This window comes from Haliotis rufescens, unplaced genomic scaffold, assembly GCF_023055435.1.
Source record: "Haliotis rufescens isolate VD_foot unplaced genomic scaffold, xgHalRufe1.0.p SCAF_45, whole genome shotgun sequence".
Classification (NCBI taxonomy): domain Eukaryota; kingdom Metazoa; phylum Mollusca; class Gastropoda; order Lepetellida; family Haliotidae; genus Haliotis; species Haliotis rufescens.
In genome coordinates this window covers 1844690-1869243 of record NW_025964168.1, presented here as the reverse complement: position 1 = coordinate 1869243, position 24554 = coordinate 1844690, and the positions used below count along the sequence as shown (strand labels likewise).

At 38.8% G+C, this 24554-nt stretch overlaps 1 protein-coding gene across 8 annotated transcripts in view; it reads right to left on the bottom strand.

Annotated features, from left to right (window-relative positions):
• Positions 1–3498: 3498 nt before the first annotated feature.
• LOC124145907 (tubulin tyrosine ligase 3-like) overlaps positions 3499–24554 on the bottom strand; it is a 79452-nt gene continuing 58396 nt past the window's right edge. For 4 of the 8 annotated variants that reach the window (XM_046515875.2, XM_046515876.2, XM_046515870.2 and 1 more), the window contains 3 exons: positions 23135–23282; positions 21554–22231; positions 3499–9496 (listed from right to left, as the gene is read on the bottom strand). In XM_046515875.2, the coding sequence (XP_046371831.2) occupies positions 9003–9496; positions 21554–22231; positions 23135–23282 (1320 nt within the window). In that variant the 3' untranslated portion in view covers positions 3499–9002. Of the gene's footprint in view, positions 9497–13059; positions 13090–15246; positions 15436–21553; positions 22232–23134; positions 23283–24554 lie in introns of all 8 variants that reach the window. The other 4 variants (XM_046515873.2, XR_006862619.2, XM_046515874.2 and 1 more) reach the window with 4 other exon arrangements.

Here is a 24554-nt window from a genome sequence, read left to right as displayed (position 1 = left end):
AAGGACCAACTGACATCTGCTCCAGTACTCGGACATTATGATCCAAATGCAGATACTTGTGTTGTCAGCTGATGCTTCCACATTCGGATCGGGGGCACTAATCTGTCAGAAAGACTGCAGTGGAGTATATAAAGCAGTAGCATACAGCTCTAGATCAGTGACGAACACAGAAAGGCGCTGGAAAAGGAGGCGTTGTCAATTAACTGGGCTGGTGAACGTTTTCGTGACTACCTGCTAAGTAAACAGTTTCACATAAACACTGACCACAAACCGCTTCTTTCTCTGTTGGGAAACAAGAGCTTGGACCAATTGCCACCTCGCATACACCGATTCAAGATGCACCTGCACTCTCTAGAGCTCCGACGGATATTCCACTCTCAAGCAAAGAGTCTTGTCTTTTGAGTCACACAAATATCTATGTTGATTCTGTTCTTGCTACATTACCTGCAACAGATCAACGACTGGATGAGATATGTCTCAAACTATGTCAAAACACGGTGTGTGAACTCATAATAAAATACTGTACTGATGGATGGCCAAAATACACATCTCTGCCGGACTGCACAAAACTACTGGCCATATCAAGGGGATCTCACTGTAGTAAATGAGCTACTCATGATGGGAGTAAGAATGGTAATTCAAGCTAGCATGAGAATTGAAATTCTTGACATATTGCATTCTTCTCACCAAGGCATTACTAAGTGCAGGGCTCAAGCAAACGAGTAAGTTTGGTGGCTAGGCACCAGCTCACAGATAGAACATGCAGTCAAGACTTGTCATACATGTGGGCGATTCCGACCTTACCCAATTGGACCTCTGAGATCTGCAGAAATTCCATCCCGCCCATGGAGAAAAGTGGGGAGAGACCTATTTGAACTGGATTCCATACCATACTTACTTGTAGTCGACAACTACTCGAGGTATATTGAGATAGCAAAACTTGTCAGTACTACCTCTGCAAGTGTGATAAACCATCTGAAAATCTATTTTCACAAGACATGGCATTCAGTACACTGTGATTTTCAACAACGGTCCACAGTACTTGTCCTATGTTTTTCAGAAATTTTCCGAGATCTATTGCTTCACTCATATCACAAGTAGCCCGAGGTACCCCCAAAGTAATGGTGAGGCAGAGAGAGCAGTTCAAACTGTGAAGCAACTTTTGAAGAAATCATCTGATCCTTACATGGCACTCCTCACATATAGGAGTACACCGTTACAGAATGGATTCAGCCCTTCTCAGCTCTTGATGGGACGCAACTTGCAGACAACTCTCCCGGTTCATACATCTCAACTTCAGGCTAATCAACCATCTTCATGGGAAGTGAAGGCATCGTTTACCAAAATCCAACAGCGTAAAAAATATGACTCGTCACAGATCAGGCATTCTTCCCCAGGTGAAGGAGGGAGATACGGTGCTTGTTAATGACGGTGGATTCATCAGAGAAGGTCAAATCCACAGGGAGGCTGAAACTCCAAGATCATTCTATATCATGGCAGGTGATAGCATTCTGCGCAGGAATCGTAGACACCTCACTCCTGTGTCAGAAAAGCAGCCAACAAACACAGACGCCAGGTCACAGCCCTTGAATGCCTCGTCTGGTGTGCCATCAAGTGTGCAGCTTGACATTCCACCTGATGTGACTCTAACCAGATCCGGAAGGGTTTCAGTTAAACGTGACAGACTTGATTTGTAGAAAAATGAACAGTAGTCAGTTAAGAAACATTATTGTTCCATGTTAGTAGTTTAAGTTAACAGTTCAGTAGATTTAAATCTACATTGTGTTTGTTTTCAGTAAAATACACTGAGGATCAAATGTAGGCTTACTCCAAAAAGGGAAAGTACATTATTATTTGTGATGTATAGTTTGACATCAACAGTTATTCTTTTATTACTAGCTTTTAATGTTGGGGAACTCAATTTGCTATTGTGCTTAACAAAGCGATATGTGGTATTAGCTTAACCCTAAATGGTCCCCATCCTAAAATGGGCCTCAGCCAAAGACAGGAGGGGCGATAACTCTCACGAGCATGCTGCTGGCTGCAAGCACATGGCATTAGGTACACTGTTGTACACTGCTACACTTACAGTGATTCAACACAGTTATAAACAAAGATATCTTTGTCATATCGTCACATTTTGCACCATGATATTGCTGGGATATGGCTAAAATGGGTTTCAACTCAAAACTCGCTCCCTCACTTCACTTTTGGTGAGGTGGTTGTTGTTGCTGATGGCGTTGGTGTGTAGATCGATGTAACCTACTAGTTGTGGGGTGATTGCTGCTGCTATGATGTTGGCGTTATGTACAGCAATGCCTGCTGCTGGCGGACAGACGGTGGCTGCTCTGTCCTGGCAGTATTTGGTGAGCGATGTCAGCTGCTGGTCGAATTTTGGATGCTGTTTCTGTGGTATGTACAGCAATGCTTGCTGATGGTTGGTTAAACTGTCATGATGTGTACAGCAATATCTGCTCATTGCATTATGGTGATTGCAGCTGCTGGCGATATTGAGAGGGTATCTGCTACTTGTGTTGTTTTGGTTGTTGCTGCTGTGGCGGCGATATTGAGAGGATATCTGCTACTTGTGTTGTTTTGGTTGTTGCTGCTGTGGTGGCGATATTGAGAGAGTAGCTGCTATTTGTGTTTATGTTGTTGCTGCTGTGGTGGCGATATTTAGAGGGTATCTGCTACTTGTGTTGTTTTGGTTGTTGCTGCTGTGGCGGCGATATTGAGAGAGTAGCTGCTATTTGTGTTTTGGTTGTTGCTGCTGTGGTGGCGATATTTAGAGGGTATCTGCTACTTGTGTTGTTTTGGTTGTTGCTGCTGTGGCGGCGATATTGTCACCTCAACATAGCTAAAACATTAACTACTGCAGCGTAAATCAACAGAAGACATGGATACATCTGAGCTCTGAAGGGGAGTGTGGACTGATTGTCCTACAATCTGTAAAAAAACCTGGATAACAATGGGATACCCAATATCACGACCTCAGAATTACAAAAGGAGCATATGCAACTCTGAACATCCACAGTGCATTCATTACAGTATTACCGATACCATTCTAAGTAAAACAGAGAAGTCCTGGGATTTTTGTTCTGAGAAGCAATGTTTTTTTTCGGTCATTGCTTAAAACATACAAGTTTGGTCTCTGAATGGAAGAGCCGAACATCTTGTTTTTTGACAGATCACCCAGTAGGTTCAATGAACAATCACATTTTGTGTGTTAATCCACCTGCCAAACCATATATGTCCAGTATTTTCTGGAACCCTCCCACCTAAAGTAAACTTTAAACAAACAAACAAAAAACAAAAAAACGTTCCCAAACAATATTTGTCCTGTATTTTCTTGAACACTTTCCCCCCCAAAACACTCCCAGTCCTCTCCCCTTCTACATCATCTTCCAATATCTATGAACATAATATTCTGTTTTAAAGATGGAATGAGCCGATGTTTTTGTAATGGAAAACGTATTAAACATAACAAACACCTTCATAAAGCATTCAATATAAATTTACTTCATTTTATAAATCACATAAACAGCACAAACTCTGGATATGAAAACCTGATCTTCAAAAATAAAATATATCTTAAAACATATAAGCAGCAGGTAACGACACACACTTCAATAAAACAAATAATCATATCACAGATCGATATCAATGCTGAGAGTTGTGTACACAAGAAAAAACAAAACATCCGATGGGGCATCTCAAAATGCCTTGTGTTGTTTCCTCTGTTCCAGACATCACAGGTGTTTGATCAAATATCTCTGCTAAATAATATGTATTCTTGTAAAATATGTGAACTGAAAACATCATGTAAATGTTTTCCAAAATCAACATTTAATCACAAGCCTACAGAAATGAACATGGTGTTTCTTACGATGCCCATACCTTTCTTTGACTAATTTCATAATACTTCAGCACTGGCATTTGTCTAGTTAAAGCTTAAAAAGAAACTAAGAGTTTATAGAAAATAAGATCAATGTACTTCACAACTAATGTAAAAAAATAATAAAGGATTATCTAAAATCAGATTAGCCAAAGTGAGACTCATATTATACTGGTAATTTATGCGAAAAAATACATTTGGTTTAAATTGGCTATAACTTAACATTGGATTGGATTCATAATTGAAATCTGCTTTTAGTTAGGTTGGTAATACAAAAATTAGTATGATAAGTCTGTAAATACAGAGAAAATAAGAGATCTTTTAGTGACTTGTAGCAATAAACCCCTGACATCTGTTGATGTTGATAAATACATCTTCTGCATAGAGTAATAGGTTTTGAGACCTACTGATACCCTGAACCTAAGTATTAATACTGGTGAAGTTAGTAAGTACTGAACAAACAATCACAGATACTGGGTGTGAAGAGACAATGGTCGGATAAATAACTAACAAAAACAATTAGCAAACAATATTCAACTCAAGAGTTAATGCTATAAATAATACAATAATTGTCTGGCCTGTATTGTACTATTTGCATTACCAGTAACCACGGTTACAGTGTGAAAATATTTTAATTGTTATTAGGTTCTCTCCTAGTAGAGAATGTCTCGCACATCATGGACAGCTGTCGCCAAATACAAATTTCAAATGTCTGTGAATATTCATATAGCAAACATAGATTCATTATTAATGCAGCTATTAAAAACTTATATTGACGTGTTTACAAAATTTAAATAGTGAATTGTTTATGGTATTAATTCATACATTTGAGTCATCAGTTATTGTGTCGGCATCTTCCCGCGGCAAAGGTGTTAACTGACTTTATAAGAAAGTCCAGTTTCCACACTGGACTGTCTTATAAAGTGAGTTAACACCTTTGCCGCGGGAAGATGTTGTTGTGGGGGCCATGACACCCATATCAATCATCTACTTTATCTGTAAATCTGTCACATCAGCATATAATTTGCCACAGAAATCATGAAAGAATATAATCATAAATATTTCTTTATATTGTTTGTAATCAGCATTGCATGGAGTATCATGTGATGTAATTAGTGAGTATTTGAACTGTTGTATAGTAACCATGGTAAAAGCGAGGGACTGGTTAATTACAATCTGTGCCTAAAACATCCGATCTACAAGCCTAAATTTTGGGATTATTTTCAGATTTTCATCTTAGCATATTAGATAGCCTAAGCTGGTCTTAGTAGACCAGAAAAAATATAATTAGACTCAGGCTTCGGGGCAGTGGTTGATGTTCCAGACTGGAATGAACAAACCTCCGAAAACAAATTGATCGCTACATAGCATAAACATTTAGGCGTCTTTGAGTATCACCTAAACTTGCAATACGAATCAGTATTATCATTAATTCTTTTGTATGGCTCAAAAGAGATTTGGTAACGAAACTGACAAATTAAATGTTCCTTGACATTTTGGCATGATAAATATCTCTGTATTTGAAAACCCGTTGTTTGAATAACAAGTTTTGTAAACAAGTTGGCAAGTGAAAAAACTAGAAGTTCTTACCCGGTTATTACATTGACTTACTGACTTTATGTAGTTAACGACAAAGGGCATTGTATGCATGGTAAAGTGGAATCAATCGTCAATACATCATGGGTACACACTACATCACCTGTGAATACATTGGGCTGATATGCAGTTTAGTGTTGACATGTGTATTTTCAGTCAGCCAATGAATGAGGCTGTGTATAACTGACAAGTCAAATGAGTCCTACTCCTTGCATGAACTTGTGCTAACCTGCCATTGCCTGATATGGAAGCAGTGTGCACAAATGATACCTCAAGGTTGTGACACGATATCATTGCCATTTGTGTGATGTAATATGGGCACGTATTGGTCTGAATACTCGCTGCTTTACGTCCTGCGGGAAGCAGGCCGTGTTTTGATTGGTTGATTTAGAAACAGCGACTACACTGCAGAGCAGCATATGTATCCACTAGTGATGGAGCAACGGAGTGTATGAATCAACTGCAGCACATTTCAAATACAAATGGCTACTTTGCATAGAAATTTCAATAATCAAATAAGATCTTGACATTGACTATATTCCATGTGAACCGTGTTATCAGCTGACCTGGTGAACTAAATATTCAATACTGATGACTCAGCAGTTATTTGCTGCACGATGCTGACACAAAATTTAACATTTAAAATGTTAGACATTTATCGGAATAATCTACTTCATGTTAAGATTTCCTGCAGGTGATATGGCAATAAAGATTTCTTATATCATCATTTAGACACACGCAGGGACCATTACTCACCTGTTGGTGTCAGTGCATCATTTCACAGTTAGTCTCAGACCCTGAATATACTTGGCACAGTCGTGTTTTCAACTTATGAAATTGTTTTAAAAAGCATGCTAAGTAACAGTCTGTCAACATTATAAACATCATTATAATAACACTCGCAACAGTCATTCTTAATTATAAAAATCTGAACTGTCACAATACACAGAATGCTTTGGCAGTTTCCAAAAGATATCTAAGTATGTATGCATGAAATTCATCACGTGAATGTCCACCTTTCAAGCCAATTCCAACACACACCTGACAACTATATGTACCAGTTGAATGATACATTGACAACAGGAGATTCTATTCACGTAAACATACCGAAACTGTCATCTATCATACCGTATAATGACATACCATTCCTGAAGTAAAGTAAAAAATTGTAGTAAAAGCAAAATTCTACATAAATATATTATTTGTGTGTAAATCAGTATATTTGGCACTTGTCACCCTTCACCACTAAACCTAGCATAGCAGGTTTTTTCAGGATTCTCAACTGACCTCGGATACCAGATGTTGATTTTGGCCTTGTTACACAAAACGATCTTAGTGCCAAGACTAGCATTACACTTATTCCTCAATATATACTTCTGAGTCTTAGAGTTTGACTGCTTTGTGCAACAAGGCCCAGACATGGCTAGCTTATAGAAGTTATCATAAGACCTCAATAATATACTGTTCACTGAAATTATGTACAAGCATTTGACAAGTGTGTTTTCCCTCAAATTGTTCTCAACGCTACAACTGCCATAACTCACATTCTTTAACAACAGCCTACGATAGTTGTAGCGCTCAATTGATTTGAAGAACTAGGTCAGGACACATGCCAAATATGGTATGCAGGCAGAACCTGTGATGAGCCTTCTATACCCAATCATCAATTCCGATTCAGCATAAGTCGTAAACCACATTAGCACTACGACTTACATAAGCCTATGTTAAGATATGGGAGTTACGATCATCTTAATGCTAAGATCACTTTGTGGAACAGGGTCGAGGGTTTCAAATACATCTTAATCCTATGATTTTCTCATTCTTTCAACAAAGACTAATCATAGCACTGTAATCATTTTCTGAAACGGTTAGTTTGATATAACGCTATCCGAAACCAAATTTACAGTGACGTGGGGAGCTGTCTACAGTTGGAAACAAATACCAACATGTGTAAAGTAATAAAATCAACTCTCATAGTGAGTGAGTGAGTGAGTATGGCTTTCCACCACTTTTAGCAATATTCCAGCAATATCATGGCGGGGGACACCAGAAATGGGCTTCACACATTGTACCCATGTCGGGAATCAAACCCGGGTCTTCGGCGTGACGAGCGAACGCTTTAACCACTAGGCTACCCGACAGCCCCAAACTCTCATATATTAACAACTTACCACTGTATAACTGACTGGCTTATTTGATCTCTGTTTGGTGGCAGGACTTGTTAAAGGTTATAAATTAAATTTGAAACCATATTATTAAAATAAGAATAGAATTTGAAAAGATGTTATATGTACTGTACAGAAGTATAAAAGGTAAACCAGAAAAGTATTAACAGAAAAATAGAACATGAAAATCAGAAATGTGTCTGTCCCAACAAGCAGAAACAAATCTGCCCTGAAAAAATATTTTCAGAGTTTCGTTAACAAAATGATATGGAGTGGAATGATACTGTAACGACAACAATGATAATGCTGCTATCATGAGGTTCATGTATAAACAGTTTGACAAATATTTGTCTATACACTGGAATGTATTGAAGAAACATATGACTATTAGTACCTCCATTGAACAAAAGATTACAGTTCTAAAAAAATAGGAACACCATTTTTTATTTCTAAGTCTTGATTCATACACTGAATTCACAGAATTCACACCTCCGTGGCATAACTTCCTGAAGGTGAATTACTGAGATTTGGCGATGTTATTTTATGGATAAAGAAAAAAATTAAAATAATTCCACAATAACATAAAATTGGAATGTAACTGTAAAATGCTGCTGGTCAGGTTATAACATAATTGTGTGCAGGGTATTGCATGTCTGACATGTCTACTGCTTTATAGATAAATCATTGCAACAAAGGTTTGTCAAACTGCATATGTTAATAACACATAAATGACACACCAGTGATTTTCACAGCTGATCCATGAAGATGAAAAAGCAATCAATGTACAACGATGTATGTATGAACCGAGAAATCAACACCCGTTACGATGATACATCACACAATAACATGTCTCTCTATTGATGTGACTACCATAACAACAATAACAACAATATGTCACTCAAACAAACCCATATAAATAACACTGAGATCTCCACCTGTCCCTTGTGTATATATATACATACTACATGATTGAGCATACATCAGGTGGACGCTGACAGTGAACTCAGGCTTCAAGAACATTTCAAACTGAGGACATGTTAAATTCTTTTAAAGAAATAAATAATATTTTGTTAATTACAAAAAATACATTTCATTCATAATTCAAAAAAATTACTTATCTAGTGATGAAAAAAAGCACTGGCTAAGGAAGTTATCATCAACTATGGTACCTGAAGAGACCATGTCCTTCTAGTGACTGGCCAAGAAAAATGAGTTTTGTGAGTAGAAATCATTCTTGGCTGCTTAAAGAGTGAAGGAATCGCTTAGCTCTTCATCTGTGACGGACAAATGGAGAATGACAAGTTTCCATATCAAGGCTGGTTTGTGAGATCAGAGCAACACCTTCATCACCGACAGTAGCTCTGGGATACAATAGATAGAGGGTTCTCTATCTGTGAAGTGTCTATATAAACAGTGCTCTGGAGCATGTTTGTGTCATGACTAGGCACCATTCGGCGCCCAATGTATCTGCGTACCAGCTTCGGAAGTGGATTAGCCTGCATTGCTAGAGGTATTGGACGTTTGATTCCACCATCAGTGTATTTCAACAAAACCTTCTCCATTTTCATGTTCTTGAAGCCTGTATTGCTACTGCCCTTGCCCTTAGTTTGAGGGATGAAGGATGCACTTGGGGGACGGGGATGATTGTACCCGCTGCTGGGGTGGAAGGGGGGCGCAGCAAACCGTGCACTCCGAGCTCGTCCGTACGCCATGGTAACGATAACGCTGTCTTGTCGACATCGGCAGTTAGGGTTGACGTTATCGAGATGTAAGTTCATTCCACCCCCACACTCACTACAAGTTCGGCCCCATGTGCCGTCGATTAATGCATCTACACAACCTGTTAATAGAGGAAAACAGTTAGAAGTTAGTCAGGAACAAGCCAAGTATGATTAAAGTAGCAATAATTATCAAGCTGGATTATTACAGCACACGTCACTCCAAACTTTTACATACATCATCAATATACTGGCAATATTCAATCACAATTAATATGATTAAGAGCACACATGTAAATCTAATATTATTCTCATTTCTAGGGAACAGTGATACATCTGAAGTTAATCAAGACTGCTACGGTTGCCATTTTTATGACACAAGGAAAAGAAAACGAAAATGAGGAACTCTATTAGAATAAACATGATAATCATTTTAAGTATAAATATTTGATAATATATATGAATAACTATGAAATATAGAAAATATTCATCATTACACTTTGGTAAATAATTAAAACATTATACATATATTAATAAATATAGGAAGAAGCAAAAAAAGAGCTGAACAAAAAAGTTCAACTGAAAGGCCTACAATATGCAGCTATTATAAACAAATAATTCATTAAGAAAATGCACTGTCGACATATAACATGTATAAATAGAATACTCTCAATACACACTATACATTTAGTTGTCATCTGTCAGCCATTAAAACCTATGTATACTGGAGATTGGGTTATATCATGCAGTTATTTACAATACATTGTATTTGTTAATGTCACTGCAAAGCCACGATTATTAAATGATTTGACATCAATAGGCTGAAATGAACCTGTTTTATGAAATATACTGGACATGATAAACCATGCATAAGAGAACTGTACACATGCTGGCTCAGGGTTGTGTATGCTGTGGGCAGGATAAGAAGACAGTTCCTAACATTCCTCATACTCTGGACAAGAATTGCATTAATATCTAGTAATTGAGCAAACCTCTGTGAGATCGTAACTGGCACATGCTAAACTTAATCCTTGTCAATTTACCCAGTGAATTCCATTCCCAATATGTCTAGTGAGTGAGTATGGTTTTACGCCGCTTTTAGCAATATTTGAGCAATATCACCGCAGGGAACACCAGAAATGGGCTTTACACATTGTTCCCATGTGGGGAATCGAACCAGGTTTACAGCGTGATGAGTGAACGCTTTAACCACTAGTCTACCCCACCTCACCCCCAATATGTCTAAATAAATACGAATGATCCGTGAAGATCCGGGGTAGAAAAGTTCTTCAGCAACCCATGCTTGCCGTAAAAGGCGACTATGCTTGTCGTAAGAGGCGACTAACGGGATCGGGTGGTCAGGCTCGCTGACTTGGTTGATGTATGTCATCTATCCCAATTGCATGGATCCATGCTCATGATATTAATCACTGGATTGTCTGGTCCAGACTTGATTATTTACAGACCGCCATCATATAGCAGAAATATTGCTGAGTGCGGTGTTAAACAACAAACAAATGATCACGACTACACATTCCTCTCTAACCCTCCATCATTACTTCCATGTCTCACACCTGCACTCTGTACAGAGATACGTAAATACAAACAACCTTCACCAGTCAGATGCAGACTGACCTACACCTAGTTCACCCGTGTCATCCTACTGTAACCATGGTAACCTATGCTATCCCATGTTCACGTCTTCAAGAAGGAAAGCACATGGATGTGGACCCTCTTTGGCCCACTAGGAAAGTCAAATTATTAATTCTAGAAATGGGTGGGAAAATAGGGAATTACCTAGGACGTAACATTACAACTTTGAAAGATTCTTATATTCTTACATTCAGAGATATTCTATGGATTTGATGCACTAATCAGTAACGTGAAACCATGTCACACAGGAAAGATGCAAAAAAATTAAATTTTACAAAATTTACTATTTTTATTTGAATTTGGGAAGTTTTACCAACATTAGTTGCAGACTTGTGGCCAAATATCGGAATCCCTAGACAAAACATGCAGACATGTTCACAAAACTGATACCTAGCCTCTGTTTTCTTTCTGTCACAGGTTTAAGACTTGAAGACATGGTGGAGTACAGATGACTGGCTAAGATGAGTAAAAAAGCCAATTTCTAGAACTTCAAGAGAAAATCATAAGCAAGTGGTTGACCCCACATGAATTTGTCTCTGTAAGTTTGAACTGTCCTTACCTACATCATGTACATTTCCTTAGACAATCAGCTTGGGTCAAAGGACTTGCTCCCTAGAAACATGCTACCTAGCCGCACCCCTTCATGTGGTGGTTATTACAGCCCTACCATACAAATGTTGAAAGAATAAAGTTATTTCTATTTCTTATCTACCAGTGATCAACACATCTGATAAGTTTCACTGCAAATTCTAAAGGTTTTCCTCACTTCTTAAATTAGGCCGATCTGGGGGGCCAAATAGGGTCCCTCCTAACTAATAACCTCTTTCTTTTCAGAATCTTACAATTACCTTTACATCACCTATAGGTAGAAAACTGTTTTTGATTTGTGCATTCATTCTTTCAGATTGAAGACTTAATTATTAATGGAAATTACAGCTGTTGACTCACCAAGGGCGTGTTTCAGTGTACAATACAATCTCATTAAAATCAGATCTTAATTTTTGCTACCGCTAAACAAAGATTTGAGGACATCCCATTACGGGTCACGTCAGAACGACCTTTCGCAAATTTTGACCAACCAATGAAATGACTGACAAGAAATCGACATTGGCCAATCAGAAGGCAGCTTTCTCGAGCTTTACGACACTAGTTTCAAACTGGCGACCACGCTTCGAAACATATTTTGACGTATTCTCGGTTAAAATTTTTAAAACTGATGAGAAGAACATTCTGGAATAGCTTATAGATGGCCTAGATTGTATGGATATAATCATAAAACCTGTAACTGTCGTTCGGAATACCGCTTGTTAAATATATCGTGGATACATGATTAGAAAACACATTCCGACTGTCACTTTCATGATCTGGTAAGCGACGCTTTGATTGGTTGGATGAAAGGTCGTTTTGACGTGACCCCTAATGGGATGTCCTCAGATCTTTGTTTAGCGATAGCGAGCTAAGATCTGATTTTAATGAGATTGTGTACAATATCTATTCTAAGCCTTTGAAACTAGCAAAAGGTTCATTAGAATAAAAATAACAAATACACCTGTACTCTACGAGGAGCACTAACAAGATGAAATTCAACATGATGCATAAACTAGGTCATGGCACAGGATTTGAGGTCACATGTTAATGATGATGTGAATGAATGAAGTGCAGAAATATGACGCATACAAAAAACACTGAAACAGACTTCTCTTGACACCTAAAAATTAATAAAAAATGAGATTAAAATCCATGTAACATCATGACTTCATGTGCATCTGTAAAATCCCATTCACATTTCTTTTTTCATTTCTGTTAAAAAAAAGTGCAGCTGAGTCTATCACGCTCTATCTCCTGCTGAGGCAAAACTGAGAAAAATCACCTTGAAAGTATAATAGTATCATTGAAGTCTGTGGTGGCTATGCTTAATGGCTGCAGGTGTATCAACTTCAGCATGCATTCTAACGCAGTGAATGTCAGCAATGTGGCATGCAGAGGTGCATTAGATATTTACTGCAAGCTGTTACGATATTTGTGTAATCACCTTCTACTGCGAATGTTTTTTCTTTCGTTTCTAATATAAAAAAGACAAGAATAACATAAATTCTTATTTACTTGATACAACATTTAAATAAGTCTATACTACTTAAAAAATGTTAAGGACCACACAATACTTTCATATTACCATACCCAATCTGTCATGTCATGACTGATTAACTATATTGTCATCGATCCCAATTGCGTGGATTGATGCTCAAGATATTAATCACTGGATGTCTGACGGACGATTAACTATACTTACTATAGTACTATGAAATAACTGGGTGGACCTTAACTTTTTGAGTAGTACATTTGTATTCATCTAATGTTTTTATTATTTTTCTCCAAATTTTATTTACTACTAGTCGATGGAACAACAGAGAAAAAGGAGTTAGAGTGAGTGAGAGAATTAGGTATAACACTGCTTTACACAGTATTTCATCCATCTTGTTGTGTCAGCTTACTGTGGGAAGTATGCCCAAATTGACACAATTCATTGATATTTATTTACTACTGTGATACATCAGTAGCACATGAATGGTGCTGACAGACCTAGGACAATCATCTGGGATTTGAACCCATGACCATGTGAGATCCTGTTATGGCAAAGGGAAGCAACTCTGCAAAGTGAATACCATCAACAAAGAACACTGGGCAAACAGTGATCCCTGGTTCTTGAGAAGTACATTCTGTAATATTGTTTGAGAACTTCATATTTCTAACAATTGTGATAAACAGTCGTATATATACAGATACACAATAGCATGCTGCTGTTAGTATACTGAGGACAAAAAGATGGCAAGAGTTGACAAAGGATAGTGGGAATACATGTGTGACAATGGCTTCACTGAGAATCATCAGGTCTCCTATCTACTGGAACATCGAGAGTGGAATTACAAACAACCCAACACTATGGAGTTGATAATTGAAAATAATTCTGCAAATATTCTGCAAATAAATAAGGTTTGAATGGTGTTTCTACACATGCTTGACTAACTAATTCAGAACCACAGTTTAATTAAATACGCATTAACGAACACTGGTAATAACTCTTTTAAACCAAAAGATTAAATTTTGACATACCATCTACATCTTTTATTGTTGCTTTTGCGGAAACGTTGACTTGACTCAGAATATAATAGTTATAACTCATTATAAAGTTCAGAATTGGTAATTGAAGAGCTTGAAAAGCCGTACATCATTTCCAGGTGTGTAAGGTTCTGATGCTGGTAGGAAAGCATGTGTTACACTCTGACAGGTCAAGTGTCCATTGGCTGGCTGATGGCAGAACTTCTGCCTGACATGCTCTTGGCCAGTGAACAGTCGACATGTTAACATGCAGTAGGGAGATAGTATCTCTACATGATGCCAAGGAGAGAGAGGATGCAGCAGGGTGGGGCAGGGTGGAGCGGGTGGGGCAGGTAGGGTAGGTGATGAAACATCTGAATGCTACAAAACAACATGGCAAACAAAACTGGATCTGTAAACGTCAAACTTTGAAAATTTTCTATTAGGACGCATTGGACTTTGCTTCCCGTGTTTTCATATGTAAACACTACAAAAACTAAATCCAGTACTTTCTTCACTGTCAATCTTAAAACATTTTACTACCCATGACCAGGAATGTCATTTTCCATGCAGATTTAAGATTTCAATAAATTTGTTTGTGTCTGTAGCTTTGTGCATTCAGTGTATGGATATGTGCGGCAAGATGAGAAACAAATATACGAACAAGTTTTGTTTCGGGTTAGGTCTGTGTTGGTCTGTGCATGTGCAAAGCATGCCTTGGTATTAGTAGAAATGGTCATAGACTAAGCTATATCCCATACTAGTCTAATCACTCTGAATAAATTACCCAAAGTTTTTAAAAAACAAAATTCCAAAAAATGTTAACACAGAACTACAGTTTTAGACTAAAAAAGTTAAATATTTCAAAAAATTAGCCAAAGAATAAGTAAAGAATTACATATATTCATTTCAAGATAAAATGTTTCCGCTAAAAAGAAAGTATTCAATACTATTCATATCATGAATCATATACATATGTATGATAATTGAGAAGCATATAAGTGAAGCAGGCTGTTAGAGATTCCCAAGATGCCCGAAAATCTGATCTGTGGAGAGCTACTTATAGATACGAAGCAGAGGGAAGTAAAAGGCATGCCTTGCACATGCTGTAAAAGGGTGCTACCTGGTGCGTACAAACTGACCGATGTCTGGACCTAGATCAGACAAGGTCAGCTGTGCTTGTTAAAGATAGGGACCTTAACGAGAGGAAGTTTGCGCACCACAGTGTACGGCGACGATTTGCTGGTCATTGTCAATTTGATTGGTCCAAGTTTTGGCCGAGCCTGGCCTTGTTTCCTACGCCGCTTTTTACCTTTCGGGAAACAAAGAGAAATAATATATGAGTCGACATAATGAGCTAGTAGGTTGACTGAGATGGAACACAGGACAACACAAGACACACGGCCGCGACCTCAGAGAGAGGCTCCACAGCTGTGAGAATGAGGCGGATGATCATGTGACAAGACACAAATTGTGATTTCAGTTATGACGGATGAGGGTTAATTGATGAGTGTGACTTGTTATTTCAAACTATGTTATTCCAGTTGATAGTTAATGGTGTTACAGTATGTTTGTCCTTATTTTAATGGTGTGTATATATACATGATGTTGATTGACTAAATTGTTTCCCCATTCAAATCAATAAAAATAAATAATGAATATATGTAGAGTTAAAAGGGTAATTCATTGCTTCAGATTGCTAGGAGGTCAGAGACCTCTCAAAAAGTAGGGCCTTGCAATACTAATTATTATGGGATGTTGCTCCATATATTCTGAAACAAGGTCCATCAGACCCGTGAAGATCTGGGGTAGAATTGATCTTCAGTAACCCATGCTTGCCATAAAGGGCGACTAAGCTTGTCGCAAGCGGCGACTAACGGGATCGGGTGGTCAGGCTCGCAGACTTTGTTGATGCATGTCATCGATCCTAATTGCATGGATCGATGCTCATGATATCAATCACTGGATTGTCTTGTCCAGACTCGATTAATTACAGACCGCTGTCATATAGCTGGAATATTGCTGAGTGCGGCGTAAAACAACAAACAACCAAAACAACAAGGTCCATCATTGTCACAGGCAGGCAGTGCATATCTCTGATAACATACAAATCATCACGGTGATCTTCTGAGCAGAAAGCACTGGCCATATATGATTGGTAATACAAACATCATAAACATAAATGTGAACTATTACTCCGAAGATAAACACACAGTGTTTTCAATGTAGAGCTAGGATACCTGTAGATTTAACTGCGCTAAATTAAATTTGGAACCGAACGCGCCATGTGAGGTTTCAAATGTTACTTTAGCGAGGTTAAATCTATAGGTGACCTAGCTCTACATTGAAAACACAGTATGTTTATCTCCATTCTACCATGACTAAATAAAACACGAACTCTTTGGAATAGGAACATACATTCAAGTCTGGTGTTTTGAGTGGGTTGTTGATCTGAATTTACGGAATCACCGACAACAGCCTTAAAACAAAATGTCTGCTGTGTATGCTCAAGCAGTTTGTCTATACCATAATACATCACTAGAACTTATGACAGGCAATCAAAGCATGTATAGCACGGCAACTTCTTACGCTAACACGGGGTGGACACACCTTTAAGAAAACTAAACAAGCCAATGTCTAATATATGGTCTAAAATATATGAAAAAACGTAACAGTTATTTCAGTAAAATGCAGATCCATATTTTTGCCAGAATGACAGAAAACCTGCTCAATGTGACACTTATGAGGATACTGTTAATATCCCAAGTTAGGGCCTGCAGGTAGGACACAATGACCCTAACTGTGCATCTGTAGTTGTCCATATACATGTAGCTGCCACGGAGCTCTCAGTGAGAAACTGACGCTTCATACTTCAACATCCAGTCTGTAAACCATATATTTCCCAGTGGGCCACAGTAAAATATTACACACTGCACCATTCTTGATATCCAGTGTATCCTATCTCCATCCTATTATGATAAATACCCTGGATTCATATGCCAGCAAAGCTTCACTGTGACATCACCACCATCACCAGAGTTTCCCTGGCTCAAGACAGTACTAGACACTAGAGGGCTATATTTAGCATTGTGTCATTGGGATCATTTGACATTGAAGCAATGGTGGTTGTGTCCAGGGGCCCGTTCCACAAAGCTATTTTAGCGCTAAGTGATCGTAACTCCAATACTGACTTACGTTAGTCCTAGCGCTAAGATCGCTTTGTGGAACAGTGCCCAGGATATTTATCACAATGAAATGGGATACCAATGGATGGATTAAAGAAGGACGATACTGCACTAGTATAGGCAGTTAAAAGGAATGACAATGTCTTTTTTTGTATGAAAGTTTGTCTGGGAATGTTAAGAATCATTCCTTCTCTCGCCAAAATAAACTTTGTGTACTGTGTTGAAAATGAAGGGAGTTTCCCCTGAGAACTGGTTGGCATTGACAGCGTGGCAAAGTCATGCTGGGTAACCCAAGTGGAACGTGTCATTACAAGCAGAAGGGGAGAGGGGAGAGGGGAGAGGGGAGAGGAGGAGAGACTAGGTAGACACTTTCACGGATGCTGATTAAATGCTTTAATTTTGACTTGTATATTCTCAGTAAATATTTTTATAAAAAAAGTTCCACTAAACCATTATGTGGTTCTGTACCAGTTACCCATCACCTTTTCCAAATGGAAATTGTAAAAGAAATCTCAATACACATACAGTGAGAATGACATTATTGATCAAAAAAGGACATTAACAAAGGCTTGAACAACTGTCAATCATTATTTGTTTAAGAAAAGATATAATTAAATTCATCCTTTGCAGGTGAAAGAGTCTTTAAGGTGGTCATTGAACCAAGGTTATCGCAGTTCCGTGTACGTCTCTATAAGCAATCCACTAAGAAATATCTAACATGTCAAAATGCTTCAAACTTTATTTACTTGATATTTCTAAAGTTTGATACACTTGACATTCTAACTCTAACTGATCTGATGGTTACTTCCTCTCAAATCTGTTGGTATAACACTGGTGAGTTCTAAGCAGGTCCTCTATGTTAATAGGAGGTAATGACATTCAGTGTTATCAAAAGTCGACTATCAAATTTAGACTAGACATCTAACTTAATGTTAATTAATGCAAAGGCTTTTGTACACAGGTATCTATTGTTTGCTTAAAAACTGTCCTAACTGGTTAATGAAGTTTAGAAAAAAACACTTTTACCATGATTGTCTTAGACTGGCCTAACAGTGATTGAGTGAGTTGGGTTTAATGCCACTTTGAACATTTTTCTACATATATTATGGCCTGTCAGCTTAATGTTGGAGGAAAGCCCGGAGTGATGCCGGTCTTAGACATTTACCAGCTTGGTGAAACCCATGAGCATGGGTATGGTGCTGACAAGCCAAGAAACATAATCAGGGCAAACTGGAATTCGAACCCAAAATCATAGGTGTCTTGCGCGAGCAAGGGATGCAACTCTACACAGCAAATTGCAGTGCCTTGGATGACTGGGCCACTGGTTTAACAATGATGCAGAGTATGCATGGGGGGATACAGAGGGGGGGGTGCGGGGGTGCTCACCCCCCTTTTTATTTCGAAAAAAATCTTTATTTCTGTATAAATTACCACCAAAGACAATAAATAGATCTTAATTGTGCACCCCCCTTTTAAAAAAAGCTGTATCCGCCCATGGTATGGTATGTAAGTTTGAACCTACATCAGCAAGTGTCTTACTGACTGAAACTACAGAATAATCTCAGGTTACAGCATAATAGTGTTTACTGGTTGATCAAGACCAACATGCATCTACCAACTCATGGTGACAAATGTAGATGCCATCTGAAGTCAGCTGTGTATGTCGTAGTCAGAAATATCACAGCCATATGAAGTCACCTTGTATGTCATCAAGTCTTGGCCACACAAACCAGTGGTCAAGAGCACATACAATAGACACCATTGTGGTCTGTTGACAAGCAATCATTCAGGTAACACTGTAGAAACCTGTTGTCAAGTTCTCCAATCATGTACTGCATACATCTACAGCTCTAATAATAAATGACAATAAGCTGATAAAATAAATAAAATAAATATGATGATTGTTATAACTAGAATAAACTGCTGAATTTAGAATAAAAAAAAGGATTAAAATACTTCTTTGGTAAGCATGGTAATACCCAATTTCAGATAAAAGGTAAAATATTTATATAAAAATACTGTGCATAACATAATACTGCAAACTGCCGTTGGAAACACATACCGGTAACATAATGCCTGTTGAAGATATTTACCCTTTCAAATCCTTACAGAACATGCAAGGATGTACACAATGGATGACTACAAGGTCATGGAGACAGACTTGCATCTGTGTGGACTAACTCCCCGAATGTCTCACAGAGTAATTAATCATGCTCATTTGTCTGTGTGTGAGTATGGTTTTAAGCCAAGTTATTCCAGCAATATCAGGTCAGGGGACACCAGAACCTGGCTTCATACATTGCAGCTATGTGTGAAATCATGATGCACGAATGCTTTAACCACAGGGCTACCTAACAAGCCTTCCTCATTTACAACAGACCAAATTAAATCCTTTTACAGTTTGTAGGTCTGTCAGTTTGATCTCAAAGGTTCTTCAATAATAAACATTCTCCTCAGTGGATAGAGATTTTCTAGTTCTGGTCTTGGGGAGTCTTATCTAAACATAATAAACATCATGAGTCAAGCTGTATAAGGACCTGACGAGGCCTCATCTACCCATACTGATAAATCTGGTGTCACAATCACTTCAACTTACCAGTATAACTGTAATACTACAAATTCAAGTAAGTTCTGCTGTCTACAATATCAACAGGCAGCAACTACTGGTTCAACTTGTGACTGACACAACTGCCAAATGTGACGGCCACAGTCCTAAACCCAGAACCCCCAAAATTATATTTAAAGCCTGCAATTTTTCAGCGTCATTACAAGTCAGTCTCAACTTCTGAAGCCAATGCTGCATCTACAGCAACAGCTTCAACATAGCCAACAACTACAGCCATGCTTCATCTATACAGTCACACATAGCATGGCTGTGGCAATTGGCACTACATAAGCAATCAGCCACTACACAATGTTAGAAGGAATATAGTAGTTAAAGAGGTGTATACTGGCATATTTCTCTGTCTACTGTAGTATCAATCTCATTAAAATCAGATCTTAGATTTCGCTACCGCTAAACAAAAATCTGAGGACATCCTATTACGAACCAATGAAATGACTGACAAGAAATCAACATTAGCCAATCATAGGGTGGTTTTCTCGAGCTTTACGACACTAGTTTCAAACTGGCGACTACGCTTCGGAACATATTTTGACGTATTCTCGATTAAAAAATTTAAAACTGATAAAAAGAACATTCTGGAATGGCTTATAGATGGCCTAGATTGTATGGAAATGATCATAAAACCTGTAACTGTCGTTCGGAATAATCTCTGTTAAATATTTCGAGGTTGCATGATTAGAAAACACATTCCGACTGTCACTTTCATGATCTGGTAAGCGACGCTCTGATTGGTTGGATGAAAGGTCGTTCTGACGTGAACTTTAATGGGATGTCCTCAGATCTTTGTTTAGCGATAGCGAGAACTAAGATCTCACTTTGTTTAGCAATAGCGAGAACTAAGATCTGATTTTAATGAGATTAACTGTAGTATATTCATCACCACTCATGTACTACAAGGAAACTTCAGTTCTCAACCAAATCTCCCAGCTCATATTTAGCGACATGGATAAAATGACAGAGATAGTAAAAAAGCCTGGTCGGAAATAAAAAGTAATTTACTCATGTGTTTAAATGTTTCTTCTCCAAACCACACGAACTTGATCCTAGATGCCGATAAGCCATATTTGAGAACTGAAGAACCTATGTCGTGAAAATGCTTCTATACTTTCTGTCAGTTCATTTCACCATATTGACAATTGTCACATCGAGGTAGAATTCAGCTGAATAATATCAAAACATGACAATCTGAAAGTTTAAAAATCAACCATTTCTATATATCACTCAACTGACCCTCTAGTGACAAAATCTATGATACCCTGAAATGAACTGGCGAGCATGTCTAACTAGCCTGAAGCATCACTGGTCTATGCAGATCTATGTGAAGGGGTTGACCCAGAACATACTCCGCTACGAGCTCTCAATGCCCCCTAGTGGCAACCCTGGTCGGTAAATATGCTCCGATGAGCTGGACAGGTAGCTGTATCGCAGACGAGGGGGCGCCACCAGGTCGTCCCCGGTGGGCGAACGGTACGCCACGTTGAGACTGGCATATGGCACTTGAGGGAAAGTGATGGTAACTTGAGGCTGAACGATGCGTTCGAACCTCGGCCTATTGACTTTGTTAACCCTTTTCTTTATCTTATGACACGGTTGGAAGGACTTGGCCTTTAACTCATTACCTTTGACAACTCCAGTGGATTTCATTGTCTTTAAGTCTGTGGACTCCACATTGTTAACGGACACAGTGGCCTTGTTTTGCCTGTCCATTATCGTGGGTGGGATCGTGTAGTTGTTCGACACAGACGTCCGTGATACAATCCGCCGAGTTGTCAGTCCTGCCAGATAAGGCGTCTGAGTGCACACTTTGGGATGCGATGGAGGCTGGGGATGATTCTTTATAGAGTGGTGACTATCAACATATTCCGATCTTTTACTCTCCGATTTCGATACCATTATAACTGAAGCTTTGTGACCCGAGTCCTGAGATACTGGCTCTGACTTGGTAGAATGTCCCTTAGTATTGCCAGACTCGGAACTGCTGGCTTTGGAAGATCCTGTGGATTTCCCACCCTCGCCACTTGACTTCCCTGCTGCTGGCACAGAGTTACTTCCCCCTGACTTCTTAGTTTCGGCCACTTTCTCATTGGACAAACTTTGTCGGACACTATTCCGTGGAGTGAAGTAGGGTTCCACTGGAATGGCAACATCAGGCCTACGTACTCCTGGTTTGCGAATGGCCTGGCCATCCACACTGAGATTGATGCCAATGTATGGCGGCACTGTCACCAATGGTTGCTTGTAAGCAAGCTCAAAGCGACCAATATCGCAATTTCGGTCATATTTCCTGTCTACTGCAACTGAAAGAAAGATGGATTGAGCCATATTATTAATACTAACTAAATTCTTCAAGATGTGTTATTTATCAACCAGACACCATACATGCACTTTTTTCTTATTCTCAGTTCCCTCGGGAGTACATAACCCAAGGTGCCTGTGAAGTGATAGAAGGCTAACAGTCACATTACAATCTCATTCACTGCTGGGTGAACAGAGGCATATTTCGAACAAGTCAATTGTCTAAGGAGACACCACATGTGCTTCAGTGTGGGCAGGACCAAAGCCTTAGAGACACAGTAGGAAAAGCATCTGTACCTCAAACAGTCTTACTAAACTTCAACACTAACTAGATAAAATATCCAAGCCTTTATTGTTCTACCTACAATTTCAACAGAACAGATCACGTATGACCCCCATGAAAATGACCCGTGAAGAGCCGGGGTGGAATAGGTCTTCAGCAATCCATGCTTGCCGTAAAAGGCGGCTATGCTTGTCGTAAAAGGCGACTAATGGGATCGGGTGGTCAGACTCGCTGACTTGGTTGATGCATGTCAACGATCCCAATTGCGTGGATCATGATATCGTTCACAGGATTGTCTTGTCCAGATTCAGTTATTTACAGACCGCCGTCATATAGCTGGAATACTGCTGATTGCGGCTTTAAACAACAAACCAACCAACAACCAACCCCATGAAATATTTGGCCAATTTCATTCTCCTCTTTGTAGTTTGTATATCATGGTAACATCAGTCAAATGCCAGTGATAATTTTGACAAGCAAGACAATCATTCTCGTATATTTTACAAAACTATTTGGCAAACCGCTGTCAAAAGAGGGACATTACAATTCACAAACACCAAAAACATGCATGCAAAACGACTCTTTTGCACGACATCAGCTGATGATGGTCATGCAGCTGTACCTTTGATGGTGTCCTCGAGGACGTTGGTACAGAGTCGGGCTGTGATGGGCGTGCTGGCCTCCATGCTTGGTGAGGAGTTGATCTCGATCAGCAGGGGCTGGCAGTCCTCCGTCAGCATGAAGTCAGCACCGTACAACTCAAAAGACGCCTGAAACAATGTGGTGTCATCATCAGAGAGTTATTTTACTCTAAACAGTCTTGGTCTGAGTCCATGCAGGTCAGTTGTTGACAGTATGAGCCATGCTCCACAACACTGGAATATGATGACAACCATTCAGCCAGGGCATAGAGTATAGTTCTTACTATAAACATGGGATGCTGTGACCTATTCTTACTATAAACAGGGGATACTGTGACCTATTCTTACTATAAACAGGGGATACTGTGACCTATTCTTACTATAAACATGGGATACTGTGACCTATTCTTACTACAAACAGGGGATAATGTGACCTATTCTTACTATAAACAGGGGATACTGTGACCTATTCTTACTATAAACAGGGGATACTGTGACCTATTCTTACTATAAACATGGGATGCTGTGACCTATTCTTACTATAAACATGGGATGCTGTGACCTATTCTTACTATAATCATGGGATGCTGTGACCTATTCTTACTACAAACATGGGATGCTGTGCCCTATTCTTACTATAAACAGGGGATACTGTGACCTATTCTTACTATAAACAGGGGATACTGTGACCTATTCTTACTACAAACATGGGATACTGTGACCTATTCTTACTATAAACATGGGATACTGTGACCTATTCTTACTACAAACATGGGATGCTGTGACCTATTCTTACTATAAACAGGGGATACTGTGACCTATTCTTACTATAAACAGGGGATACTGTGACCTATTCTTACTATAAACAGGGGATACTGTGACCTATTCTTACTATAAACATGGGATACTGTGACCTATTCTTACTACAAACAGGGGATAATGTGACCTATTCTTACTATAAACAGGGGATACTGTGAGCTATTCTCACTATAAACATGGGATGCTGTGACCTATTCTTACTATAAACATGGGATGCTGTGACCTATTCTTACTATAATCATGGGATGCTGTGACCTATTCTTACTACAAACATGGGATGCTGTGACCTATTCTTACTATAAACAGGGGATACTGTGACCTATTCTTACTATAAACAGGGGATACTGTGACCTATTCTTACTATAAACAGGGGATACTGTGACCTATTCTTACTATAAACATGGGATACTGTGACCTATTCTTACTACAAACAGGGGATAATGTGACCTATTCTTACTATAAACAGGGGATACTGTGACCTATTCTTACTATAAACAGGGGATACTGTGACCTATTCTTACTATAAACAGGGGATACTGTGACCTATTCTTACTATAAACATGGGATACTGTGACCTATTCT